At 39.9% G+C, this 24,624-nt stretch overlaps 2 protein-coding genes across 2 annotated transcripts; one reads left to right on the top strand and one right to left on the bottom strand.

Annotated features, from left to right (window-relative positions):
- On the bottom strand, positions 1–1,973 carry LOC125501891 (piggyBac transposable element-derived protein 4-like). Its single transcript, XM_048659015.1, has 2 exons — positions 961–1,973; positions 1–879 (listed from the first exon to the last, which is right to left on the bottom strand). Exons 1-2 carry the CDS (start codon positions 1,971–1,973, stop codon positions 126–128), a joined length of 1,767 nt encoding a protein of 588 aa, XP_048514972.1. The 3' UTR covers positions 1–125.
- A 15,052-nt stretch (positions 1,974–17,025) lies between these two features.
- Positions 17,026–20,657, top strand: LOC125501890. The gene is made up of 4 exons (XM_048659014.1): positions 17,026–19,750; positions 19,853–20,090; positions 20,184–20,497; positions 20,563–20,657. Exons 1-4 carry the CDS (start codon positions 17,026–17,028, stop codon positions 20,655–20,657), a joined length of 3,372 nt encoding a protein of 1,123 aa, XP_048514971.1.
- Positions 20,658–24,624: the final 3,967 nt, after the last annotated feature.

Genomic DNA, 24,624 nt, shown 5'->3' with positions numbered 1-24,624 from the left:
GTATTCGGGTGACAGCAAAAGTTCTCATCAGGCCACGTCACCCGTATTCGGGTGACAGCAAAAGTTCTCATCAGGCCACGTCACCCGTATTCGGGTGACTCCTTCCAAAGGATTTCCGAACATATTTAGATAAATATATGACAGGAGATAATAATACTGTTGAATTTTTTTAAAAATCGTTTATTAACAAAATTATTTACAGTGCAAAATATTGAAGCATTCACTGCAAAGTTGCGGTTGACCAGGGCAGCTTGGACAAAAAGTAGTGGGTTTTCTGAGATTTGCTCGTGCCTTTGATCGTTCCAGTTCTTCTCTTTTATTTGCGTAACACCGCTTGCATGCGCGTCTAAGGCTTTTCCCCAAATTATTTCTCGAACGGCGATGCAATGCGTATTTCGTCGAACAGAAGGCAGTGTTAAATCTTCACTCAGTCCTAGTAACTTTGCAGCAATCAGTTCTCTGAATCGTCTAATATTTACAGTTTTCTTTGTCGCAATTTTGTAAACGACCAAAGCGTTTACAATTGACGTCCCCAGTAGAAGTTCAACACCAAGCTTCCTATACCACTTGATTCCTTTCCTCATCGTCGAAGCATAGAAAACCATTTGGTCTGAATAATCTATACCACATTTACCCTTATTATATTCGAGGACGGCCAGAGGTTTGAGTCTTGCGGATGGCTGCTGGCTTGAAGAAGCAGCATGAATGTTTTTCGTGCTTTGTGTCATGATAGGAGCGTGTTTCGTAGATAATATTCTCACGTCACGTGTGTCTCTCCATTTGAGTACCACAATCCCGTTATCATCCTCTTTAGCTACCATTTCTCCCCTTCTTAGTTTGCAATTAAGAACATCTTTTGGTATAGATTTCTTGTTATGTCTAAGTGTTCCAACTACATGAGTCTTGCGTCTTAGGCATGATATAGCTAACTCATAGCTTGTATAAAAATTGTCAATATACAATGTTCTTCCTTGATCGAAAAGTTTCTCTGCCAGTTGTAGACACACATTGTGTGCCAATCCTGTTTCTCTAATACCTTCCGCTGATTTACCAGAATACATTTTCATTGCCCATGTGTATCCTTCGCTTGAACATAATTTGAATAACTTGATTCCGTACTTGTGCGCTTTATTTGGAATGTATTGCTTGAAAATGAGTCTTCCACGCCATGGAATTAACGTTTCATCGATAACAATGTCTTCTCCAGGCGTGTAAGTTTCCTGATACTTTCCTACCAATTTGTTAAAAAATGGAAGTATTTTACCAAGCCGATCATCACGGGCAATGGACATATTATCGACAAAATGAAAATTGCACAATAATAGTTCAAATCTGTTTCGTGAAATAATTTGACGCGGTAGCCGGAAATTGTACAATTCGTTTTTGGCCCAATAATTGGCTATTGGGCTCACTTTTACAAGTCCCATCCACAACAATAATCCCAAAAATTGTTTTATTTCTTCAGGATTTGTTGGTTTCCATTTATGCATTCGTGAACCTGGAGTCAGCCTCGATTCATTTAGTTTTTGTTGTGCATATCTATTAGTTTCTAATACCAGCAAGTTTATGATTTCGTCATCGACGAACAACGTAAACACATCATACGGATTTATATCGTCAGGTAATTGCTTATTCAGACCGCCTGTTTCTTGAAAAGAAATTGATTTTTGCCGACCACTAAATTCACTCCATTCACTTTGTTGAACTGGAGCTTCCTCAGTATCATCAACGTTGCTTTCTTCTTCCACGACCAAATCTCGTAACATCTTGTCAATAGTATCTTCATAATATTCATTATCACTAAGATTGCATTTATCCGTATCCGTATCAGAATCTGATGATATGATACGATTTACTTTTCTTCTTTTTGGCAATCTGATCACTTCCTCATCGCTGCTATCCGAATTTGAGCAACTAGCGTGACTAGTCTTCCTTTCACTGCGATATGAATCACTGCACACTGACTTTTTCATCTTTCTCTTCACTATTGAAAAATTATGGGCAGAGATATTAGTTGTACTACTCAGTACACGGCAAAGATTACAACTGCTCGTGCAGAGTAATAACGTGATAAATGAGGATCGTAATAGATATCGGGCTGAGAGTACCGAAAGAAATGTAAACAGACATGCGGTAGCAGAGCACGCATCTTACAGTGGCGCCGGTGGCCTGACGGAGATTTTGTTGTAAACACGCGTGGCAGTCAACGTGTTAAAGCTCACGACGCCAATCAGGTGGTAATTTTCTGTTCCTGGGACTTCTATCTCAGTCGAAATGGTACATAATGTAATCTCTGTTCGGTCGGGATCGCCGAGGATAGGGAAAATATCAAACGCTATAAAGTGACCTGCAGAATCCGATAGTATCTTGATTAGGTCAAAATAAGCATTCAAAATTTTCAGTTCAATCAGTAAGTTAGTCGTGGATAATAAGGTGTCCGTTAAAAAACCCAATCATGAATCATGAGGCTGAATCTAGCCGCCGGAGCTAGCGGCCGCAAGCCCGATAGTGAGCGATTACCAATATTTAATAATTTTCCAAAGATCGTCCCCCGGGATTTTAATTTCTTTTCTCAGTTCGAATGCCAGTCGTGAGTATTAGGGTGGTCCTTATATGGGGTGCTTTTTTGAATTTTTACGCTCCCAAGGGTTCAAACGGATCCTTTTCAAGAAAAAAAATTCGTCCTGAAGTTTTAATGCTCTATCTCAATTTTAACATCCCGCGCACGACCGCCAAAATATTTTTTTTCGTGCTTTTCAATTTCCATTTTTTTTTCTTGAAAAGGATCCGTTTGAACCCTTGGGAGCGTAAAAATTGAAAAACACCCTATATAAGAACCACCCTAGTGAGTATGCATACGTAATTTCAACTTGACATTCGTTTGCAATAACTTCGCGCGCTCCGAGCGGCCGCTATAGCTCCAGCCGCTAGATTCAGCCTCATTCATGAATCGGGCTAGTCGCATCCCCTAACAATGATCGGAGAAAAGAAATCCAAAAAAATTTTAAGCGCAATTTGATCCTTCTATCTGAATTAGAAGGCATGCCTTAGCGTCCAAATAATTTCCCATCTGAATAACATTGAATCTTTTCATTGTTTCAATTCTAATTTTTTACGTAGCCAACAGAAGGTAGTAAAAATCATTCGATAGTTGAAATCTCCGTCGTATAAGTGGAAGTACGTAGAAAAAAATCCTGGTCGTTGCCAATCGTTTTGTATGTACTCTTTATTGACAGGATAGTTGACTGGTACCCTTACTACGGGCGCAGTGTGAAAGCATCAGAAGCAGGGCAGGGGACTTGAAGGGGGTCGGAAGAACGCCGAAACTTGTCAAAATCTACGCGGGAATTTTGATTAGGTGCACAGTTCAAGACCCGGGTCCAATTGAATATGTGCTTCTTTAGCATTCCGTCAATTTTGGCATAGTTCGACCGAAAAGTAACTTTGAAAAAGTAGTTTTCAAAACAAATCGTGTATTTCATGTATATATATACATTTGAACTGCCTGCGCAGACTTCGACCGAAAAAACTGCAAATGGCGCTGATCAATTGGTTTCTCTCAGCAGCCCCAGTCCACTAACCATTTATGCACGCCATCCGTAAAGTGCGTGTGTAAAGTTAAATTTTCGATGCGTGGAGTGTACTTTTCTTAATGCCGTGTGTAAAGTAAATAGCTAAAATTTTACTTTGGCCTTGAATAACGTTCGACCGAGTTGATTTACCAAAAAAATGAATTCGGACCTTTTTTGGAGAGCGCTCTGCAAAAAAATACCAAGAACTTTACCGTACGACGTATTGTTCGTTCGTTACAAAAATCAGAAGAAATAAAAATAATGTTGCCTGTGTTATTCTTATGGGAAATTGAAAAGTGCGATGCGCACTATATCATCATTAATATTAAAAGCTTATATTCCAACAGGCCTGTTTGAGTATCTAAACAAAACTTTTAAACTTAGTACCAAGATGAAACAAAAATTCTCTTGTTTTTTGAATCACCCTAATATATCGCGTGTCTAATGGTATAAGGTCGTATCCGCCAAAAAGGCGATTTTGGTGATAAAAGGTCGTATATTTTTTTTTTCTTTTTGCGGCGTTCACTGTATGTTTGATTATGCCATTACAGTCTGCTCGTTGAATTATTCACAACAGTATTAACAGTTTGGCGATCGGTAGGAGCGGATGTTGGTTTCTTTCTTGAAACTAGATATTATGTTTTGCGAATTTTTATTTTGTATCAAACTTTCGTTGATTACAATGGTTTGAGGTACCTATTGAATGAAAATATTAATACGGTTAAGGAAAATGTGAGTTACCTATTCCAGTAATAGTCGTTGACTCTAAACCCATGCAGCCTTGTATACCGCAAGCCTGAGGTTCCTGAATGATCAGCTTTTCCGCAATGATTTTATGAAAATTCCGGTCTGTCAATGAAGAGGGCAGCGCTTGGAAAATGGGCAAAGATTTAGGTCTTGGTGGACACCCCTTATCACAAACAGAATCTCTGACAAAGCAGGTGTTGCTCGAAAAAGATCTCTCGCTAAATCAGCTATGGTCACGTCGCACTCAACGAGACTGGAGTTGTTGGGTCGTCGAACAGCTGAGAAAATTTCTCGTAGAATCTCAGTTCTTTGACGATAAGAACCATTTGTCAATCCCTGAGATGAAATATCGAAGGCTAATTGAAAAAACTTGCTATCTCTGTAATCAACAAGTACATTTTCTTTCAGTAATCGACGATCTTTCACAGCAGCAAGAAAAATTTGCAGCAAGCTGTCAAACGCGCAAGTGTTTCTCAGTGAAATTCTCTCTTTACCGAATTTCACTGATTGCAGTGTAAGAGTGTTACCATTCTTCATTATCGGCATTTTTTTCAATTTTTCATTGAGAATAAATTCGTTGGCCGTGTAGCTCTGCTGTAGGTATCGACCTTTTTTCTTTTCCACCGGTGCTACTAACCCACGCCAATTTTCAACTTCCCTGCTCGCGAGGATAACTGGCACATGGTTAATATTTTTACAACCCGAACAAATTCTGCGCTGGCCATAACCTTCAGATTCACCTTCCATCGGTGTAGAACATAGATCCAAAGCATGAACGTATCGAGAACATATCGCGCACACGTGTGCTCCAGATGGGTGATCACCATTGTTGCAGGCTGGAAATGATGATAGTACATTTAGTGGTGCTTGGGATTCGGCTTGCACAGTTGGTATTTCTTCGGCTCCAGTTCCATCAACTCGTGAGGATGGTGTCATGACTACCTCGGACTGCGCGTCAGCAATTTTCGTTCTGCCATTAATAAAATCAGCGTGCCTTTTGATAAAATCGTCCGCCCGTATTGGTAAACTGACATTTTTCAATACCCGATTTTTTAGGTTATTGAAATCTCCTTCTACTGGGGCACTAGACGCAGAAATGCGGCCATACCCAAATCGGTTCCGATATATACACGACCATAGAGGCAACCATTTCATATCCTTCAAAAGTCTATCTGCTAATTGAGGAAAATAATGCGCATTGTCGCGATCACCCTCTGCCATTCGCACCATAGACTTGACACGGTTGTCTATTTCTTTAGCCCACTCGACCCATGAGTTTTATGTCCGAGAATCATTCTCTTCAACTGTTCCGGGGGCCTCCGATGGATGGTTATCCGCCTCTACGATAAGACTCTCTGAGTCTTTTTCGCCAGTGAATATATCGCGCAATTTCATTTTGTGAATTTCACAGAGTGTTTTCTGTCCATTCCCCGCCTCGCCTTCCGTATCGCTTTGCGCTATTATTAGTATGGATGTGAAAATCTCAGTTGCGGTATCGAGATTGCAGGTCAAAATCAACTGTCCAATAGCCATAAAAAAAATCTCTTGACTCTCGCATTGACGTCCTTCATGAATCGTGCATACATCTTAATAAAATGTGCCACATCAATCCGGATATAGCATTTAGGTAGTGCTGGAAGTTTGCATGCATCTGCATAATCGTCGATCGTAGCATAATCCGTGAATGCTCTCACTACAGCAGTTAATAATGCTTTGGAAGAGTCGCAGACTACTTCTTTGGGTGGCGGCACACCTATGTAATTGAAGTTCATTATTTCAAGCTATCAAATCAAATAACAGCAGGAAATTAATCAACTTATATAGGGAAAAAATTCACAGCGAATGAAAACAACATATCGCGTTACTAATGCCAGAAGAGCATATCCGCCATTTTTTTTTTTTTTTCGTCTGGAAATTGACGAAAACGCGTATTTCCATTGGAATCCCCCAAAAAAACCAAATTTGGTCGATACGACCTTCTGGCTTTATCTTTTCCGATTTTCTCTCAAAAATAAAGCCATAAGGTCGTATGTACTTGGACATACGACCTTATGGCTTTAATTTTCGATTTTTCCAATTTCAATTGATCCACACGTTTTTGGCGATTTCGAAGCGAATCCAGAAAAAAAAATTTTTATACGACCTTCTGGCACCTGAATCGAGTTTTTGGCGCTTACGACCTTATGGCATTAGTAACGCGATATAACTATCTCTTATATTACGTGCAAGTAGACGTCAGAGCAAAGTAGATATGCTGCATGCTGTTAAAAAATGAGAGCTTTAGCCATTTCATGTATTCTGCAATTACCAGTTTGTTACTGATTACTATAATTAATTTCTTTAGTAATCGAATAAAGAATACATAGTCCACAAAAAGAAATGTGATCTACTCACTCAAACGTTAGAAGGAAAATCGGGTGGGGTTCAAATTTCGAAAGTCCAAAACGTAAACTGGCTGAAATTTAGAATTTCGAAATCAGCGAAACGCAAAATTCATAACAGGCAATATCACGATACTCATGTAAGATTTACAAAAGATCATTATGAATACGGAAATATCACAAGCAGATTTCATGGGAAAACCAATTTGAGAATGGACAAGATCACGAAGGGCCAAATATCGAATTAGTGAAAATATCAAATAAAATATAGACTTTTTTCGTTATTATAATCTATATTCTGCTCATTCGGAGTACGAATGGTCTGAAAACACATTGACGAATTAGCGACCTGTCGGATATATAACCTTTCGACGGAACACTTATGGCCAGTTTCACCAACGTCGAAAAACTTTATTTATAGATTAAACTCTCATTCATTGAAAACAAAAGACTATTTTACATTCTATTTGCGACTTTTATTCGATGAATATCGTTATTCTATGAATAAGAAGTTATCCGACGTTGGTGAAACCGGCCGTTATTCGACTCACAATCAGTGGTCTGTCGGAAATAAAAAATTTTTGAAATTACAATTCTCGTTATTTTGGTATTCACTCATTTAAAAATTCGAGATTTTGGTCGGTTTACGTTTGAGACTTTCGAAATTTTGACCACCACCCGGAAAATCATATTTGGAACACGCGTCTACATCAATTTTTTTATTATGTTACTAACTATTCCAATACTACTAATGAGGAAGGGTATCTCAGTAGGGTGGGCCTTATTTAGGGTGTTTTTGAAATTTCCTGCAGACAAGGCGGAAGCAGTTTGCAAATAAATTGAAAAAAAAAAGTACGCGGAGCTTGGAGCCTGTAGGTCAACTCAAAATACTGCCTGCAAGGTATTTATTGTTTTCAACGACAGAATAGGCATATATTGCTTTCCCTACAGGAATACAGGTTTTTTCGTGTTAAAAAAATCACTCATTTTTTTGTAAAATACCCACGACTATAGGAAAGACGTATTACAAATTCCAGATTTTTCGAAGCACCATTAAGGCAGGAAAAAACAAATAATTCAGTGAGCCCGAATTTCCATGTAAGTTGAACGGGAAAATTCACTGCCTTGTAGTCAGTACTTTGAGTTGACTCACAAGCTCCAAGTTTCGCGTACTTTTTTTCGATATATTTGCAAACTTTTTCCGCTTTGTGCGCAGGAAATTTCGAGAACACCCTAAATAAGGACCACCCTAGTACCTCATACTATCGTAAAAGCGCATTTCCAAAATTTGAGTATTGTGTGAAATCGAGCATGAAAAACGCGTAAAACATGCTTGCGTTGTTTAAAAACAATTACTATCGGGCCGTAAAGTTGAGGCACCTGGGTTTGACACACTATAACTAAGTGAAAAAAAAAATCGGATAGCCTTCGTATGTGAATCGTTTTTAAGCTTGTTCTATACCCCGTTAGATCAGCCATAGAACATTGTTGTATGAAAATCAGGAGGAAAGTTACCGTTCAATGTATGCGAAAGAACGTAGTTTTTACACATTTTTTTCCGTTGCCTAACTCCAACTCATTGCCTTTTTTCCGAACTAGCGCCAAATTTTCAGCCATTGATGAACTTTTTACTGTTACTCGTCTCCGAGACCACCATTTGGGCTATTTTCCACTGCCCTGACCATAATTTTGTGAATTTCTCAAAAATTCAAAGAGCATTGCACTCAGGAAGCTTCAAAGATTGAGTTTGATTTTTTCTAATATTTTTCCGGGCTATTTTGGAAGAATGGCAATGAGTTGAGATGAAACTACGAAAGAGAATGTGTAAAAACTACGTATTTTTGCATACATTGAACGATAACTTGCCGCCTGATTTTCATACAATAATGGTCTATGGCTGATCTGACGGGGAATAGAACAAGCTTGAAAATGATCCGAAAGCTGTCCGATCTTTTTTCACTTAGATATAGTGTGTCAAACCCAAGTGCCTCGACTTTACGGCCCGATAGTAGGTGAATGAGAGGAATGCATATTACTAGGTGTTATTTCAGAGCACAGTTTCATTTTTATCACTTCCATTATTCGAATCGATAGTGATTGGTTTCAAAAAAATCCAGTTAACCCATTCAAAGGTGGGGAATACCCCCTTAAGGAAATTCCCTAAAGGAATGCAAGCAATAGGTGATAAAATAATCTATTTCTCTTGTTAATTAGGTGGGAAATTGAGCGCTACCTAGTGCCATTTGTAAACTTGAGCTACCGAGTGCCCCAGTTGAAAAATTTTAGTAACACATCACCGATTCGAGCAGTAGGATCAAGAAGAAGAAGATGTTGTCCTGAAATGACATTTTAATGTATTACATACATACCTGTGCGAATCCATTCCATCAGCCAAAAATGGATGGAATTCGTGTTATGACTTTCTGTGATCATTTGGGCTACAGAAAATTGACCACCCAGGCTATAAATAACCACACATTCATATAAAAATATATGATGCGATTTTGATTGATCAGGTCGACTGATTTTCTTCACTTTACTGCCAGTAGCATCTATCAAGAGACTCGGTAGAGTCTCGCGCCAAGTACATTCAAAAGAACGGGCGGACTACCGAGTATCTTGACTGCTAGGGGATAGGAAAAGCGCTGTAGGGCCGACTGTTTTATTAGGTATCTCCTAAATCAAAAGCATTTCGGGAAATTTGGATGCACTTTCGCTATATGAATCGCGGACGAGCTGTCATTTAAGTGTAATTTCAATAACGTCAGTGGTCGGAGAGCTAGGATATGATAATCTTTGTTCACCGGTGGGTCGTTTCGATCGGATTCACCACCGTCGTCATCGTACAGCCAGCTATATCCAAAACCATTCCAACATAATTCTGTAGAAGAGAAACCGCGGGTGTGGTTATTCCCTATACTGTGATTGGGCCCCAGAAAAGCGGCGCTCTGATGGCTACCGCTTGCCGCGCTGGCAGCTGATATCGGAGCCCGTCTAGTGGCAAGTCAACACAATGGCGGCACGGAATAGAAGTGACGGAATCGTCATTGCTGGGATGTGTGTTGTTGTATTTTACATGCCCTTGTGATAGCACTCTTAGTTCCATGAACGAACATAAATAATCTTGGTAATAAAACTCTGAATAGTGCGACATGTTTGTCGACTTGATCGATGATCGAAATATCGGGTGTTCACTCACCAGCTCGTCGTCCGGTTGTGAGGTTAGAAGGACAAAGCTCGTCGAATCATCGGTAATCGCTACCGACAGTGACTGCCTTATAAAATTTTCAATATATCGTAAAACAGATGTATTGATTGATGCTATGCAAGGTGATCAAGTTCGTCGAATTCGCGAAGCAATCATGTGAGTAACAAACAGCATGGGTGCGAGTCAATCATAAACTTTGAGTTACTAACGTATTCCAACGTACCCACTGTCTCGAATCAAAACAACCAGCATTTCCTCTTGTTCCACAAGCATACGGATATCGCAAAATACAGCAGTTTCTGCTCCAATGACACAAATCGAGGGTTCCTATTCCTACAGGAAAACCAACGCCGAACGATCCAACACTACTACCCGGATTTCACAAAAGGATGCTTTCTCTCCTGGCACGCCACAAACTTGGGGTTCCTTTCCAATCATACTCGGCTATAAAACCTGTAACAAAATCAGAGAGAGAAAAACTTTCCAAGATGGAGGTCTCCCGCTGATACTGTTCGTCATTACAAGTCGCAGGTGACAAAATCCAACCTACCTCTCCCAAAGTTGTATATAAGTCAATCATAACCAATGCCTCGATAATGTACCTGCTGTGCCGTATCAACGCAATTAACACTTCCTTTCCACCACAAGCATTTCAATACCGAAGGATGCAGCAGTATTTGTCCTAATACGACGAAACAATGGATCCTACTTCCACAGGTGAAATGAAGTCAACAAATTCTTTGGCTCTTTCCATGTGAAGTCACGAAAGAATTCGGTTTCTCTTCTGGGACTTTACAAACGGAAAGCTCCTCTCCAATCCTACCCGGCGAGTTATGGTCGCCGAATGTGACTCAAGTATGACGTTCATCACTCTCTCAACCCTTTGTACAAATCCGTAATGACTAACACCATCCTCTTTCCTACCAGCATACCAATATCGATGGAAGAATCGGTTCCCGTTCTAATACCGCAAACCAAGAGTTCCTGCACCCTTAAACAAACCGAAGATGAAAAATCCGGAGCTCCCTTCCACGTTACCCGAAAGAAGACAGTCTTTTTTCTGGCACTTTTTAGAACACGGGCTCCTCTACAAATGGTGAAAAAATGAGATCTTGCTCCTGAAGCGCCCATGTTGAGTCTCAATGTTCCAGTTTAAATTCAGCAAAAACATAAAACCTACCCATCAGCTACACAGTTTGCATCGAAATGTCATTACCTCATGTTCATTCTGCCACCGCAAACCGAACTCAAAGTCTAGTGACAGTTGATTTCAGTTGCCTCAAGTTCTGTTACAATCCACAAAAATTACAGCCAAGGAATAGTCCTGAAAAATAAATGAAGGAAAAAAAGAAAAAGGACGAAGCAATGCTCACGAGGGTTCATACATCATCATCAGTTCCATAGCTGATTTTTCGTTATTAAAAACGTATTACTGTCATTGAATGTTTGCCTATCTGACAATGTTGTGTTGAGATATATCTTTGTGCAACTTCTCCATCGACTCATCTCTAAAGCTACCGTAGATGGAATCGGCTGCACAGCCTACGTCATAATGTCGTTTCACTGTCAGTTCACTGTCATTTAGGAATAGCAGATCTAACGCAAAACCCGCTGACTGTTGATTTGAGACAAGCCCTATAATAGTAATAATAACAATGACAACAGCAATAATTACAGTCATACTAATATTGTAAAACAAATGTAGCTCACCTTAAACAAAGAGTGAAGAGAAATGGAAAAGAGCCCAACACAACCAAGAACAGTAGAAAACAATGCTGTCGTAAAAACGACTCATCCTTTCTTATTAGAACTCTTCAAAAGCGTTCAATGTTGATGACAGCGTTAACAAACACAGCGGAGCGTGGTTGCACGAAACGATGGCCATGATGCGATATGAGCCGGAAGCGCTGAAAATCTAGAGGAAGAGGAACGGAGCTTGTGGAAAGTCCAGTAGTGAGACAAAACATTACTGACAGGGGACCTATTCATTAACTTTTCGGTACGGTTGGACCGAGCGGTACGGTACCGAAGGCCAATCAGATCTCGGTAATTCAGCGGTAATTCAGATTTACCGAGATCTGATTGGCCTTCGGTACCGTACCGCTCGGTCTAACCGTACCGAAAAGTTAGAGAATCCCAGCGCTTACAACTAATATCGGAATGTAGCCGACATTGTTTGAAATCAGCACTGAGCGTAAATTCCCTAGTCTCCGACCAATGGCAAGTGTCTCGTTCACCGTAGGTACAGTTACGAATGAGATCTATCGGAATCCAATATATCATGGTTCGCTCTCGATGACAGCTCTAATTTCGTAGCTGAGGTTGTAGAGTGCACTTTTAGATTACGTTGTTTTCATAAAGTTTCAATAGCTTTCAGAGTTAGAGTAGCGACAGAACAACCCACACCCTATTATTCGTAACAAGTGCATCTGCATTAGTAAGGGATTAGCTATGCTAGGTCGCGTGGGTCTATTAATAATTAGGTGCGTTAGGATAAATAGGTTAGTTAGGTTAGGACGTCCTCCATCTCTAGAAATCTCACGATTTCGACAAAGGCTGCTCTAAGCGCCACAATCTGCTGCTTTACGCAATCCGATCAGTTGTTGCTCTGCAAACAACGCATTGCTGCTTTACGCACAATACAAAGAGATAGAGGACTTTGAACTAAACGATTAACCAACTCGCAATCATGGTCAGTTTGCAGATACCAGTTGTTAACGACAGGCTACTAAATGTCATTGAATCTGGCGAATGGCTGTATGATGATCATATGGATCATTTTTCAATGCTTCTGAAAGAATTTTCAGAATATGCACCTCAGGAGACGTGGCGGGTACAGATGCCAGGTACGATCAAACCTGTATCCCCTACCACCAAGCATGTGCAAATTTTGCACAGTGGCACGCACGGAGCGCAACACTGGGTTTGTAGTTACTCCGATACAAAATCGATATGCATATACGATTCTATGAATTCAAAGGTGCTCCACAAGGACCACGATATATATTTAAGGGCGTTGTTTCCCTTCTATAACTTCCACCAGAATCCTGTACAATTTCCTACAGTACAGCGACAGCCCAATGGGTCTGATTGTGGAGTATTTGCAATTGCTTTTGCCATTTCTTTTATATATGGGGAAAAACCTGATCAGGTAACATATCATGCAATCCTTATGCGGGCACATTTGTTAAAATTATTCAAAAACAATGCAATCCAACCGTTTCCATACGTGGACGGAATAAATAGCGCTTCGGCTGTCAAGGTCATCTCTTCTCCCAAACCTCAAATGCCAAGTGAAATCAATCGCTTGACAAATGAGGTTAGGCAAAATAAAAAGCTGCGGAAAGATTCGCAAAACAGCGCAAAAAAAGGACGTACTGAACAATCAGCAAAACAAGTCAACAAACCGCATGAATCGGTATTGGTAACTGTTCTTCCCGTTCTTAATCGCAATAACAATCAGTTAGTTAATGATAAGACTTGTCTCACAACACAAGATCCTTCTGTTAATAAAAATAGAGAGAAGATATCTCTTGAAAATCAAAAGAGCGCGGTTCGCCCTACACCGCATTTGGATGCTACGTCCAAAGACATAATAACATCAGGTGGGTGGTTTACTGACCTGCACATGGATCATTCTAGTCATATCGTCAAAAAATGTTCGTCATATTTACCCCAAGAAACGTGGAGAGTTCAAATGCCGGACACAATTAAGCCAGTTTCATCGAAGGTAAAGCATGTGCAAATACTGCATAGCGGTAATACAGGATTAGACGGGCACTGGGTGTGCAGTAGTTTTGACGGAAAATCACTCTGCATATACGATTCATTAAACAGAAAGACTCTTCATGAGCACCATGAGATATACTTGAAAAAACTGTTTCTTTTCTATCAGTTTCAGAGCAAACGTATCAAATTCCCTCAAGTCCAACAGCAAAGTAATAGATCCGACTGCGGAGTCTTTGCTATTGCATTCGCGATATCGCTTATTAATGGTCAGAAGCCATCAAGAAAAAATTACGATATCTCTCAGATGCGAACACATCTGCTAAAAATATTCGAAAGCAACCTTATGGAAAACTTCCCATGCATCAACAAGAAAAGAAATATTGTTTCGGTAAACACTGGTTCCTCTAGAAAACGTCAGGCACCTGGCGAAGATGTCGGGGGACAATGTGTAGAACAAAGTAAAAAGAGAACTTTATCGGACGAGATAGCACAGATCAGAAATAAAGCACCGTCAAAAAAAAATACCCATCCACCGCAAAAGGATGTGAATAATAATAATGATGACGATAATATTAAACAAGATGATGATGATAAGCCACGGAAAACGATTCAGAAAAATATACCCTCAGATAAGTCCCCAGTGGAACCAAATGATAGCAATAGATTAGGACACGTATTGTCGGTTGTAAATGATCATACTCATGATCATTACGAACAAACGCTCGTCGATGAGCGTATTTCAGACCTTGAAAAACGTAGAGAACAAAATAGAAAATGTTATCATTCGAATAATGAAAAGCTGAGGGCTCGACAGCGAGACCGTTATGTCTTGGATAAAGAAAAACGCCTTGCTAGAAAAAAAATAGATATCTGCTTGGCATTGATCATCAGCGAACTCTGAAACGTAAACGTTACATGTCCAACATTGAGAAAGAACGTGAACGGCTCCGTAAACGGTACGCTGCCCAAACAGAAAGAGAACGCGCGCGACTGAGAGCTAATTATTTACGCCGTCGCGATTCGCAGATGCAATATAATAAATTTTACTACATACGAACCAAGAAAAATGATAACGTGAGGCAAAAAATGAGTGTCGCTAGCAGAATCCTCACGAAATATCGTCTTATCCGAGCGACAAACTCGAAGGCAGTAAGGCAAACCAAAGAGAAATATGTAGCAAAGATCTTACCAAGAATAAGTGAACAATGCAAAATCGAGAGCAGGTTAAAAGCGGAATCCATAATAAATTGGTGTCTCCATGAGAGAGAATGTAACATCATTATGTTAAAAAAAAAATTACTGATCGTCCAGAAGCAGGCGCAAATTGTTTCAACGAAAGCTGCCGAATGTCCCGATCACAGTATTGAGGATAAGCTAGATGCTATATGCGGTCCATTCAAACATATTGCTTCTGGTGAACCCTATTTTGCAGAAGCTGCATACAGGAGTGTTCAATTATCAGACTCAATCATAATCAACCGAACGGGGCAAGCAGTAAATATCTTACCATTGGTCGATACAACGAAAAAATTAAAAAGCATGAAAAAAAAGTTGGCTTTGCGGTAACACGTGTAAAACTCAAGATATACATCAACTGACCAAGTACGTTAGTTTTCTGCAAATCATATTGACGTGCACGTTGAAAAATTTTCATAAATTCATTGTGCAATTGGATTGTACGGTGAAACACGTAGACGTTAAGTTGGGTCATTCACAAGTGTGTTACATGGATGACGCTATCTGCAAATCAATATTTTTACCTGTCCAGGTATTAGCACCACATTTCCCTTCGGTGCGATACATACAACGGTTAGTATGCAAATCAGTGAACTGTTTCGAGAAAATACTCACCATAGACAAAGCTCTAGACGAAGGTGACGTAACGAAACTGAAAGAAACCTCAGAATTTGCCCAACGCAAAGCAAATACGATCGCAAGTAATGTTACACAGGAATTAGATCTCAACGAAGAAAATATAAAATCCAAGTACATTATCGCGTTTAAAACATTAACAAAGCGATCTATTGATACTCCGCGGTACGTATGTGTATCCTGCGAAAAACTCTGTTTCCAAAGAGAGGTCACGAACGTTCAGAAATTCAGGAAACCTATGACTAGTCTCTTATGGGCAGAATTGATGCAACACGTCGCAGCTCGGGGTAACGATTGCGATTATGTTTGCAATTACTGTCTCCCAAAGCTTCGCCAAGACAATATGCCACCGAAATGCATATTGAATAAACTCGCTACCGAGTCGCTACCTGAAGTTATATCGTGCTTAAATGATTACGAGCGAATTTTGATTCAGAGAGCCAAGGCATTCCAAACTATTCAAAGAATGGGCACCATGGCAAAAAAAAATTTACCTCACGTAGAGATGGTGCAAAAAGTTAAGGGCAGAACATTTCATTTGCCCCTGCCCCTCGAAGAAACTTTGAAAAAAGTTTGCCGTCAAACGGATCCAATTAATCTCGAACACGAATTTTACATCCTGGTTCGTGGTATCCCAACAAAATCAAAATTGGTTCGGGAACAACTAGTCGATATGAATAAAGTGTGGGAAGCGTTAGTCTGGCTCAAAGCGAATAATCCTCAGTATTCGAAGATCGAGCTGCCAGCATCAGCTGATCTTCTGCTGGCCCATGTAAAAGAAGTGGAATTCCAAATACAAGACAATCGAGATACAAACACAGTTTCTGATCACGAAGACGATCCTTTAGTCGAAAAAAACGAGATTCACGATGAAATAGAAGCTGACGAGCGTACAGCGTTACTCACTCAGGCTTCGGCATCGGATGCGCTGTACGAACAGTTTACTATATATCCGATGTACGAAAAAAAAGAAAATAAAACGGCGACAAATCTGTATCAAATGTTGAGAATTCACGACGTGCTATTAGATAACCGTGAAAAAACACTAGACTTGCAATGTTTTCCGCACTTATATCCTTACGGTTGTAACGGACAACACGAAGATAGACCCAAACGTCTTACTCATTTCGAATTTATCAAATCGAGACTTATGTCAAAGCATTCACAATTCAGAACCGATCAACAATACCTTTTCTATCTATTGAACGATGCTAACAACAGACAACTAAGCGGTGGTATTTATCACAAATTAAATATCATTAATCCAAAGGAGCGATTTACCGCAGCAAGTTATTTGAGTAAGCTTTCCAAGGAAGAGTTGGAAGGAAATTTGAATGCTATATTTGCAAGACTGCGTAATACGGAGCAATATTGGAGTAGGCCAAGAAATGACGTATCCTGCATGATATATAATTACGGACCGGCGACATGGTTCCTCACATTAAGTCCAAGCGAATGGTTGTGGTCGGATATGACAGAATATCTACGCGAAGTCGGAGGCTCCTCCGCCGCAAAGATGTCACCTAGTCAGTTGGTGGCCTCTGATCCAGTGTCTGCATCCAGATTTATCGAAAATAAGTTCAAGGCTATGCTCGATTTCATATGTTCTCCAGATAAACCCATTGGGGAAGTAACGCATTTCTTCTGGAGGCGAGAATACCAAGGTAGAGGAACGCAGCATTTTCATTTAATGATCTGGATCAAAGACGCTCCGATTTTTGGAACGTCTTCCAATCAAGAAGTAGCAAACTTCATTCTCAAATATGGTACTTGCAGAATGCCATCTAAAAATGTTTCACCAAACCTCCATCGTCGTGTTAATACACATCAACGGCATACACATAATTCCTATTGTTTGCGAAGTAAAGCAAACAAAAATGGCAAAATTGGAAAAGTGTGTCGTTTCGGGTTTTCTAGACCAATCACGAATATTTTCGTTATGCGAGAAGTGGCCATTTCGATTGCTGGTAGACGGACGCTAAAGTCTAAAAGCCGATTGTATAACCTGCCCCGCTCCGAAAAGGAAGCCAATATCAACGACTACAACCCGGCAATTCTTACGGCCTGGGAAGGGAATATGGACATTCAGTTCATCGGAGAAAAATCTACACTCCTGAATCGGTGTGTCACCAAATACGTTGCTAAGCCTGAAAAAAGCAACTCAGACACGACTTTCGAAGACATAAATTCTACGAAATCTCTGTGTAGTCGTCTATGGAGTTTTGGTTTGCGCATGTTGAATCATAGAGAGTGTGGAGCTCTTGAAGCCGCAGATACTCTATTAGGAATCGCTTTGTATGGCACAGATCCAGAAACTACCATCAGGTGGGTTGACGTGAACATAATCAGAAATAAAAAACTAAAATCTCGTAAGGAAATCGAAGCCTTGGAGGCCGATTCCACTGAAATATTTTGTGATTCGTTAGTCGATACGCATTATCCCGCACGACCGAAGGAATTGGAAGCTACCGACCTCTACGATTTCGTACAATGGTACGACATAACTAAGGTAGAGCCCACAGGTCAAGATGTAGAATATTATACGATGGGCAAGTCGCTGTACCTTAAGAAGCGTAAGCGTCCATGCCTAGTAAATCACTACAAAAATAACGTGAATATTCAACCCGAACGTTATTTCTACGCCTTGCTGCTACTCTTTCAACCATGGAGAGATGTAGATGAACTCCGCAACGGGTGCGATACTTATGCCGAGTCATTTCAGTCAATGCAATTAGAACTTGCACAAGCACTAGAATATCACGAACGCATAACCGAGGTACAAAAAGGTATCGAATATGTGAAGGAAATGATTGACAAACAATTCGCAGATAATGCGAAAGACAATGATAATTCACAAAATAGCGACACTGTACCACTCGGCTTTGTACCTATCGAGGCTAAAGGTGCAATGAAAGAATTCAAAGACGCTGCTGAGAAAGTCGAAACTGTAGACGTTTCAGAAATGATAAGCAAGCTAAACATGGATCAGAAACGAGTTTTTGATCAGGTTATCAAAGCGGTGGGTTCAAATCAAATCCTACGTCTTTACGTCAGTGGCGAGGGAGGAACTGGTAAGAGCTTCCTCATTAAAACTATCAGATGCTGGATTAAGCAGCATGCTAGTAAAGATACTGCAATAATCGCCCCAACCGGAATAGCAGCATTCAATGTTGACGGCTTGACTGTTCATAGGCTTTTTCAATTGCCAGTTGAACACGGCCGCACTCCAAAATACAAACCGTTGTCAGACGCGGTCCTCAAAACCATACGGGACCAACTGAAAAACGTTGCCCTGATAGTGATAGACGAAGTTTCGATGATCTCGAACGTAACGTTTTTGTACATACATCTTCGATTAGTCGAAATCTTCAATACCGCAGACTGTGAAGATGGTTGGTTTGGTAATAAGCATATTCTCCTTTTCGGCGATTTGCTACAACTTCCACCAGTTCACGAGGGACCCTCGTTCACAAAATTATCGAACACCGATGTCGAAAAACTCATAGGTGCAATGGGCAGTGTGGATCTGTGGCGTAATTTATTCACATACGATGAACTGACGATCAATATGAGGCAAAAGAATGATCGAACTTATCGCGAGATACTCTCACGAATACGCCTTGGGATCGTTACTGATATGGACACGAAAATGTTGTCATCGAGGAAAATCATATTCAAAGCAACCGAGTTCAGAGACAGAATACGAGAACTTTGCAACTATATAAATAATTTACCTATCGACACAGTCTGTCTACTTCCCACGTGTCGCATGTGTGATGTTCTCAATAAAGCTATGTTGAGCGCAATTCAGACTGACGAGATACACTTATTGGCTCATGATACGGTTGATTGTCCACCGTACTTAAAAAAAAAAGTTCAGAAAATGTTGAACACGGATGACGAAGACAGTTCTCGAACTGCAGGTCTTGCAAAAATGATTATTGTGAAAATTGGCTCGAAAATAATGATTAGACGGAACATTGATGTTACGTTAGGCCTCGTCAACGGCACTATCGGTACAATAACGGCAATATCCCGAGCTGCTGATACCGGCGACGTAGAAACAGTGCAAATTGTCTTAGCTACAGGCGTCGTACATATTTTGGAGCGCGTTGATGTGAAATTAGAGGTAATGGAAGGCGCCTTTGTTATCCGAAGACAATTCCCTATTTGCCTCAGTTACGGTATTACAATTCATAAAAGTCAGGGCCTGAGTTTAAAGAATGCCGTAATCGATGCAGGTAATTCCGTATTTGCTTGTGGCCAAGTGTACGTTGCTCTTTCACGAGTAACTTCATTAGAAGGTCTGCATTTGATCAATTACGATCCATACTCTGTGTTAGCGAATGGGGCAGCCATTTTAGAATACAATAGATTGAGAAAAGAGTATCGTCCAGATCTCATACCGATGCCTCTTACGTCAGTAAGAGCACAGAAAGTAGCTGACTGCAGATGGTCGATTGCAAAAGATGTTGTCACATGTCAGGTACCAGCTGAAGAAAAAACTGCAGCTAAATTGTGGCAAATAAAAGGCTTACGAAACGTCGATCACGTTTCTTGCTACGCTAACGCAACGATCCAGTGTATATTTCACTGTAGAACATTCAGGGACCATTTATCACGTCAAAACCAAACAGACGATATTTTTTAAATGTTGATCGATTGTTATGCTAGATCAGAAGCCCCGGTAAATGTATTTCCTGTCAGGGCACTTGCGGGTGAACACTTTACTGCAAATGAGCAACAAGATGCTTCAGAATTTTTAGCCGGTTTAATTTCTCACTGCGATAATCTCAGCATAATAATTGAGCACCAGCTCACGATAAAACTGCACTGCAAAGATTGCGGTTACACTAATACTTCAATCGAACGGAGTAACATATTGTTACTGGCGCTGCCCAAATCTTGCAAAAAACCACCGAGCTTATCTGACCTAATCAATGATAATCTCTCTCACTGGAAAACGGTCGAAGGATCGTGCGGTACTTGTAAATCGAAAGAAATGAGCGTAAAAACTGACATATCATCAGCAAACAGGTGTTTAATTATTCAGCTAATGCTATTTTCAGTAGAGAATGGAAAAGTCACGAAAATGAATGGTTACGGTATAAAAGCAGTACCTACAGAGAAAATCATGATCTGCACTAAAGGTTGCTGCATAAAAAAAAAAAAAAAAAACTGAATTAAATTAAATTAAATTAAAAATAAAAATATAAAAACTTGGAGGCAGTGGGACTTGGCGAGCTTTTTCGGAAAAAAAAATTCGGAATTCTAGTATGGCAATATAACATTAGCTCGCCAAGTCCCACTGCCTCCAAGTTTTTATTTTTTTATTTTTAATTTAATTTAATTTAATTCAGTTTTTTTTTTTTTTTTTTTAATTCTTCGAATTGATCTTAATTGATTCATTCTCTAATTCTATATTTTTACACTTGGTATTATTGTTCGTTGTATGTTCATTCCAGTCTTCTCTAGTACTTCTGTGCATGATGTAAAGTCACATGTACTTGGCACAATAATTGATTTGGATCCTTTTTTTCGAATTATTAATGAATTTTTCCTTTTTTGTCATTAAAGATATTTGAGTAGTAGTTATTCTTTAACATTTAATGTACTTGGCGAACTTTTTTGCACCGTAGTATAGATATGCAGGATGGTTCGCGGCTAGAATACGCCCGACAAACATGCAACTGGTGGTTGGTCCAATAATGAGCAAAAAATGGGTTTAATCCCAAACTATGGATCATGTTATTCATTGATCCTAATTGCATGATGGCTAGAGCTTTCACCGGGTCTCGGTCAAGGTGTTGAGAGCTAGCGTATTCGTTCCTGGCCGTATTTAACACAGATGTCTTGTACAAATGTGGCGCTTCAGGATCACCTGGCAGCATAAGCTCGTTCGCTCTTTTTGCGCGGTAAACGGAAGCTGATTTTCCGTCTAGTATTTTCGCGATCTCTTGTCGGTCCGGAGCTCGTAGGTAAGTTTTTCCACATATGCCGTGGCCGCTTCCTGCTGTAACCGTGCAAGTCACCGTTATGAAATCATCTTCATCATTAAAATCAGCAAATTTGCAATTTATGACCGAACCACATTTGCATTTGCCGTTCATATAACCGGATCTCGCATCAGTGGTGATTTTATGATTTTTGAAATTCCAACCGCATTTGAGTCGTTCACTGTCCCAAATTCTCTCTGTTATGAGCTTTTGCCATTTGCCAGGCTGCGGTATGTTACACTCACGCGTATATGCTTTGCGCCTATCTAGCTCAGTACGCTTGTAAGTTCGGTTTGTCAATAAACCTTCATACTCCGATCTGGATAAAGAGATTACAAAACTGTTCTTGTCGGTTACCGAAGAATCGTGTGATATTTCTCCTAGATCGCTCTGACCACCAATTGTATCGTTCGACTCGTTATAGTCAATTTCAGTGCCGTTTCTGCCAAGTTTGTCCCTAATTTCGTACTTGTTACACGTCACAAAGGTGTATAAAGAATTTGGCAAAATAACATTATCCAATTCCCGAGAAATTGTCTTCCACACTTGATGAGTTTTTGTCACAATCGTATCATTTGCTAAAAGCACCTCTTCCTTGTGATTGATTACGGAATCTATAATAGCGTCTTGATTTATCTTGCGAGGTCTTCCACGTATAGGCCCCATTGCAAAAAAAATAAAATCAACCAGCTCCGACAAAAATCAACTCAAGACTAACGTTACGGAGGCAGTTATAACTTCGTCGGAATAGTAGAAGATCCCGAAAAATGCGATTGAAACTGTGGACTAAGAAGCTTCACTGATATAAAAGACGCCGCCGTCCGCTCACTGTCAGAAGCTGGTAACATAGTTGCGTTGTAGACCGGGCGAAACGGCACCTCAAATGCGATATCAGACAAGAAAAATATACGTATAAATATTATACTGTGTAAAAAAAAACGACAATTTTTTTTTTTTTTTTGGGCCGTTGCAACTTATATACACGGTAACCGTTACCGTGCTGCATAGGAATATTTACTTGACATTTCTCTCCGTGTACCTTCGAAAATCAGCGGAATCAAGTATATAAGACAGTCGAGCATCCAGCTTGAAATGTAATAAATGATTCCGTAATTTAATAGATTCGATGAATTTGAACATATAATATGCCCCCCCCCCCCCCCCCCCCCCAATATTCTTTGCATATGAAGCGAACAAGTATCGGGTCCTGCAGCGCTCCCGCGTACACGGTGACGCGTGACGTATCGCGCGGATCAATCATTTAAATATAATTTCCATCTTAATTACATTTTAAAGCTCATAGATTTTGTGGATAATGAATCGAGGAACTCGCTTATATTTTTTCAAGATTTTCGAAGGTGTGAGTCATCGCGAAGTTCACGTTTGAAAAATATAATTGTTTATAACAAATGGAAAATTGTTCATTCCATGAATTTAGAATTATCAACATGAAAGTGCGATTCAAGAGCTTCAATATAAGTCTTGACCGATGTCTGTCCGACAAAGGGAACCAGAGATATTAACGTTTGAAGAAGAGGCGCGATCCCGATTTTTGTGGTTTTTCAGAAAATTCAACCCCTTCTAGCTTCTAAGCTCTTTGAGTGGAAAAGAAATGTTTCATTCATTTATTTTATCCAAAGAATGTGTGAAGAAAATTACAACGATTTTGAAGAATATGCGGTCAAAAAAGTGTCCCGCTTGACGTGAAATGACTCATATGGGGGTCAACCGATCTTGAATCCAAGTTTTTGGGGAAAAATCACTTCATAAAATATGCTGAAAACAATCAAAAACTGTACAAAATGACAGAAAATTTACGTGCTAAATAGCAAATAAATTTGACGTCTCAGATTTTGAGTTTTCCTCGCTGAGTGTTATCTGAAGTCCGGGGGGTTGTTTTCTCTACTCGGGGGGTGGCTAAAAAAAATCGGGGATAGAAGATTGCGAGAGCAATTATATAGCAATTAAATTTGACGTCGTAGATTTCTAGTTTTTACTTCCGGTCTTCTTTTTACGCTGTGGGGGTGCTAGGTTAAAGTTCATTTGGCACCCCCACTGTTTCCGGCTAAGGGGTGGGAGCAATTAAATCGCGAATAGAGCAACAAATTAGAAATTAAAGAGCAGCGAATTCCTGTGAAACGAAAAATACATTTTTTCATTGTGGGGGTGCTAACTTTAGGGACTTGTTCTTTGTATTCTTTCGGGGAGCGGAAGCGGCGTTACAATACATACAGAGCGGACAACGTGAAATTGCGCACCCAGATTTTGTGCGCAAGCGTGAATCAAAACGACAGCCGAATTCATCAGCTGCTAGCGTGTTGTACCAACAGCCTCAGATTTCAGCTGTAGCTGTCAAATTGTCGATCACCAATACAGCTGAGATCGCCGTATTTAAATATGACTGAGGTATGTTGTGTCAGGTGAATAATGCGACACAAAACCAAACACAGATAAGTAGGGTGGCATAGCATCAAATAAAATTGATCAATTGAATGAGAGATTAATTAAATGTCGACAGAAATACACTCATCGAAAAGTTCAGGTTAGGTCCTTGTATTTGACAGCTAAATCTGAAAGCGGAGTGTTGTTGGACATTCTGCGAAACAAATGCCGACGTTCGCGCATGTGCAAATGGGGTGCGCAATTTCACGTTGTCCGCTCTGTATGTAATATACACATCAAGGAAATTGTAAATGTAAAACACCACATTCATTTTCTTCACCAGATTTCATTACTTCCTCATCCTCCTGTGTTTTACAATATTTTGATGTAGATGCATTAGCATTGGGTGATGGAGATCTCTTCGAAGTGCTTGGTTTACTCTTATTGTCAGCGATAAGTTTTTCTAAATTAATTTGTAACTCATTGTTACTTTCTGGCGGTATTTCATGGAAAACCTAAAGAGTTATTGAATTACTTTGAATTGCATTTTTCGATCATTGATTCCAATACTTCATACATTTATGAAAGCAAAGAATATAAACACTACAATCATTTACTTGCATTTACCATCACGTTTGGAATAAATAAAAAAATTATGTCAGGCCACTCTCAGAGATATTTGTGACAATTTTACTCACAAATGGAACCGCACTTTCTCGCAGCCTCACTACGCATAA

The sequence above is a fragment of the Athalia rosae genome, chromosome 7 (genome assembly GCF_917208135.1).
Source record: "Athalia rosae chromosome 7, iyAthRosa1.1, whole genome shotgun sequence".
NCBI classification, from domain to species: Eukaryota; Metazoa; Arthropoda; class Insecta; order Hymenoptera; family Athaliidae; genus Athalia; species Athalia rosae.
The sequence above is the reverse complement of the archived record's forward strand: the minus strand, read 5'-3'. Positions and strand labels throughout refer to the sequence as shown.